Here is a 4,426-nt window from a genome sequence, read left to right as displayed (position 1 = left end):
CCCCCCCCCTCCCCGCCCCCCCCCCCCCCCCCCCCCCCCCCCCCCCCAAAAAATCTTTCTTCCATCTCATCACATTAACTCGCCTCGCCTCGCCTGACCTCCGCCAGCAGTCTCTTCCGCCCCAGCATCGCATTGTAAACGGTCCGAACCCTCGTCTCAACCCCCCAACCTATCAACACGTACCGCAAAAATATAGCACAGTCTCAAAATATCCTTCTCTTCAATTTGATTTTGGTCTGACACCTTTCATCCCCATCGACAGAGCGAATCATTCACCAACAACAGAAAAGTCTGCTGCGGTAATGAAGGGTACAGAATACGACCAAATCAGAAGAGAAAGCATAATAGAAGAAGAGAAAAAAGACGCAACCGCTATTTATTCTTCCAACTCCGCCCATCCATCCGATTTCTTTGCTTGCTGAAGTACGAGAAACGACTAAATAAACGAATAACGAGAACCACTGGCCTGCAAGACACTTTCATCTTCAATATCCCTCTCGAGGAGCTCAAAGGAAAGGAGGCGGCGAATAGGGAAGCAGAAACACGGGTCGGTCGAATGGTATCCATGGTGTGTATCTCGAAACAAAAACTCGACCGTGGAAAGCAGTCAAGCAGCTGTGAAGAATATGCATCACAAAAAAAAAATTTGGTCGAATAGCATGCAGACATCCTCAAAGCCGCTTGAACACAACCGGACCAACACCTCAACTCCAGCCAACTACATTGTGCCCCCTATGAAAAACAACAACACATGGTTTGCAAACGATCACCGTGATGGCCCCTCAATGGGACTAATAGGATGACTCCGTGCCGCGCTGAGGTCGGTGCTACCTGTGCGTCTCAGCGCTTGCGACATGGTCTCAATAGCCAGCTCGCCCGTAGTTAGGCCAAGGTTGTATTCCGTCGAGGTGGGGCTGCCCAACGGCTTCCTTGGGGGGGACAAGCTAATTCCTTTAATTGACCCGGATTTGCTGTTAGGCGGTGACGTCTCTGGTGCCTGCGAGGATACCGGTGATCTTATGGGCGAGGGTGAGCGGTTGACGCCCATGGAGGCTAGCGATGTCAAACCGGCTAGATGCATTGAATCCCGGCTTCCTGTAGCTAGTCCAGGGGGGCCTTGCTCAGCCTGCACGACATCAGCAAACGAGATGAAGCTTAGACGCCGCACATCAGTTGAGTCTAACGACCCGTAGTTGGAGGCCGACTCTTCCCTGTCCGAAAGGGCCGTGAGGTCTTCTGTCCACGAACTAGAAATGCTCTCGTAGAGTGGCGCGCCAGCCACAGTGACGGCGGCTGGCTGGTGGGAGATGTGTGTAACGATCTCGACCGAGTCAGGGTTGAGATGGTCGTCGGTAATGGCTTCTGAGGAGGCATCCAGAACTGGTGGGATATGGTTCTCTGTTTGTATATGTGATGGAATAGCGGGTGAAGTGGGTAGAATGGCACTCTCTTGCACGTCTCGCTCGAATATTTGCGACCCGGCTGGTGAGCTCATCCGCGGGGACGAGGAATGAAATCCCCGTCCTGGTGAGGAAGGTATCATCTTTGGGCTCTCAACAGGTGTCCGGGACGTCGTGGATCGTTTCGTTGCCTCTCTGCTAATAGTATTGGGTGGGCTTGCGAGCCTCGATTCCGCTTTTGGACTGCTCTGCGTGGACGTCTTGTCTTCGTGCTTCTTCTTGCCAAGTCCGAACAATCCTCTTTTCTTCGTCTTTTGTTCACTCTTCCCAGTCTCGTGTTCGGGTTGCTTTGTGGTGGATTCTGTCAAGGTGGGCGTCGAAGACGGACGGTCACTCTTGATAGCAGCCGCCTGTGCTAGACTCATGATGGTTGATCGGATTGAAGTAAGGTTCGATTTGGACGCAAAGGTAGACGGACGAGTGGGGAATATGACTGATGTGCCAGTACAAGATCAGCAAACACAGTTATACTTTTTCCAAAACCGGCCAAAAAGACACCCGGGGGCGTAGACAACAAGAGGCAAGACAGGAAATGCTGCTATGGTGTTCCAAAAAGAATCAGAGTGGTGGTAGTGGTGAGTGTGCTTTAAGAAACGGGCGTAAATGAATGTTAGGCAGGAAAGCAAATGTCAACTACAAGTAAGAATGGATCAAACGGCGGGCAGTCGCAATCGACGGCAAATTGGCTGTTGCCATTTGCTGCCCAGGTGGCTTTCTCATCGAAGCCCAGGGATGGGGATGTCGGTACCATGTGGGCAAGGAAAAGAAGGGGTAGACTTACATCACTGAAGGGTTACTCCCTGCTCTGCTCTGCGCTGGGCACTGCGCTCTGCCCTTTGGGTACCTCCTCGATGCAGCCGGATGGCGTGTGCCTGAACAAGTGCAACCGAACACCGTTCTTTCGACACGTGCAATGATCAGTAGGTAGCGGGCACTGCTGATTTGAGTTGGGGAATTGACGAAGGGCCTCCTGCGACTCTTTGAGGTTCTTTCTTGGGGTTTCCGTTTCGCGATGCTCGCTTTGCAATAAATGTAGGTAGGCACGTACGTAAGCTGTATCGAAAGCAGATTCCAGACTTGTAGGTAATACCAGACCAGACAGGGCCTACGTCAATTGGGAATCGATAGAAGGATGATGTCGCGCGCCAGCCTATCGCTACCGGCTATGTCGTCGCTCTAAAACCACTCCTGGTATGGTGTGTACAGTGTACAGCACGCAACATACAAGACGTTGAACTTGTATGCCTCCCTACAGTCAGGAAACTCCTTCCTCGGACCGGCGCAAACTACCTCCTCTCAGGTTACTTACAACACCTTGAATAGTACCTAGGCAGGTAGGTAGTGAGTATGTGTGTAGGCGGGTAGGCAAAATAACCTCCTCTTCCTCCTCGTCAGCCCCTCTATGCGTAGTGTAGAGGCAGGTACCCGGCGAGTTAGGGGGAGATGTAGGTGGAGTTTAGTCCGATGCAGCCTGCAAGCGCAAACGCTTTGATGCAAGTCGAATGCAAGGTTCAGGCCGCGAGTCCGCCGTCAAAGATTATAGCAGATTATAGCAGATTATAGCGTGCTTTCGCCCTGCGGACAGCCGTACAAATGGTGTGTACTTAGGTATGTAGACAGCCAGTGTGCAAGCATGCAGGAGTCGCGAAGGAGGAGGGGGGGGAGACGGTGTATGCGGTAGATTAACGATTGGTCTGGATCGCCGGGCGATGATAATAAGATAGTAAACGATAATGCTATCGCCGTGCTGGTCGCACCTTGTGACGACGCTTGTCCTTGGGTAGGTCCGTGAAAGGCCGGATCGAGTTTGATGCGATGAGGGGTCGCTACGGGGCGCTCGCGAAATGCCAATCAATGTCTTATATATATATACCTTAGGTATATATAGAGGTACCTGTCACACCAGGCAGGAAACTCGTGGCCAGATCCGAGGTATTATCTGGTTGTTGTCAGATCGGGTAGTCAACAAAACGCTTTACTATATAACTCGGATCGGAAGGGCCAGATCAGGCGGTCTCAGATTTCAAATGTGCACTGGTAGTGGCTGTATGTAGGATGTAGGACGTATAGTAGGAGTTATGAGTTAGGTATGTGAGGTATGTGGTACCAAGATAGTAAAGTAGGGAAATGCAAATCTGGCGTCGGAACTGCAACGTAATCCTGCGCAAGCTAATGCAGCCTTTTTGTTTAACCAACTGACCTCTTCTTGGTGTTTCTGTGTCAGAGGGACATCACGGCACTTCCACAGCGCATGCGGTCATCAGTCCACAACCCGTTTCCGCCGTATCGTCTAGGCCGCGCGCTATACCTAATATAATGAAGGACAATCGGCAAACACTGACAATCTGAGTAGGCACCGAAAACTCGGCTGGTCAGAAGACAGTGGCGTGCGCTTTGGCGATTGGACTGCGGCGAGCTAAGAAGATAGTGGTAGTTCGAATGACAGACAATATGATGACAGCTTATTCATCATACGAGGGAGCCCGTGGACAAGTGCAGAGAAAACCAAAAAAAGCTCGATTTGTTGTGTGAGGACAATGTCAAGCAGGTTATTCAACGGCAGACCAGTGAGTAATATAGAAAAACAAAGCGAATATCGCGAGTATCGCGAATTGTCATAGGACTCTCTACCCAGGCAACTGTGACCTGGAAACCAACGCCCTCGACCCGAACCCCGACCATGATCATCTTAGGCTGAACAAACCGAGAATGCGTCCCTGTCAATCTGCAGTTGGGTATAACCCCGAACTGCTGCCTTGATTTTCGAGAGGAGCCAGACAAGGAGGGAGGGGTCACTTGGTTCCTGTTCGAGATTGACGAAGCTTGCCTATTCGGGCATGTAAGTAGGCAGCTCCATTTAGAGGAATGCCATTCGAGACAGACCAGCGGAACCGCAATCATGAACTATTACTACAGGATCTGTACAGGAGGACGGTGGCAGTGGACAATGCTGCATAAATCTCTTC

General features: G+C 51.3%; 1 protein-coding gene across 1 annotated transcript; it reads right to left on the bottom strand.

The window, feature by feature from the left end:
• Nucleotides 1-449: 449 nt before the first annotated feature.
• F5B22DRAFT_502929 (uncharacterized protein) lies at nucleotides 450-2,117 on the bottom strand. Its single transcript, XM_047972470.1, has 2 exons — nucleotides 2,095-2,117; nucleotides 450-1,893 (listed from the first exon to the last, which is right to left on the bottom strand). Exon 2 carries the CDS (start codon nucleotides 1,823-1,825, stop codon nucleotides 767-769), a length of 1,059 nt encoding a protein of 352 aa, XP_047833821.1. The 5' UTR covers nucleotides 1,826-1,893; nucleotides 2,095-2,117; the 3' UTR covers nucleotides 450-766.
• Between the last annotated feature and the right edge of the window lie 2,309 nt (nucleotides 2,118-4,426).

Source organism: Xylaria bambusicola (genome assembly GCF_022495145.1).
Source record: "Xylaria bambusicola strain CBS 139988 unplaced genomic scaffold F5B22scaffold_7, whole genome shotgun sequence".
In the NCBI taxonomy this organism is placed as follows: domain Eukaryota; kingdom Fungi; phylum Ascomycota; class Sordariomycetes; order Xylariales; family Xylariaceae; genus Xylaria; species Xylaria bambusicola.
This window is presented reverse-complemented; position numbering and strand designations above follow the sequence as displayed.

What these genes read in the sequence shown, in the direction of transcription:
- F5B22DRAFT_502929 (XM_047972470.1), bottom strand. Translation starts at nt 1,825, where the DNA reads ATGAGTCTAGCACAGGCGGCTGCTATCAAGAGTGACCGTCCGTCTTCG.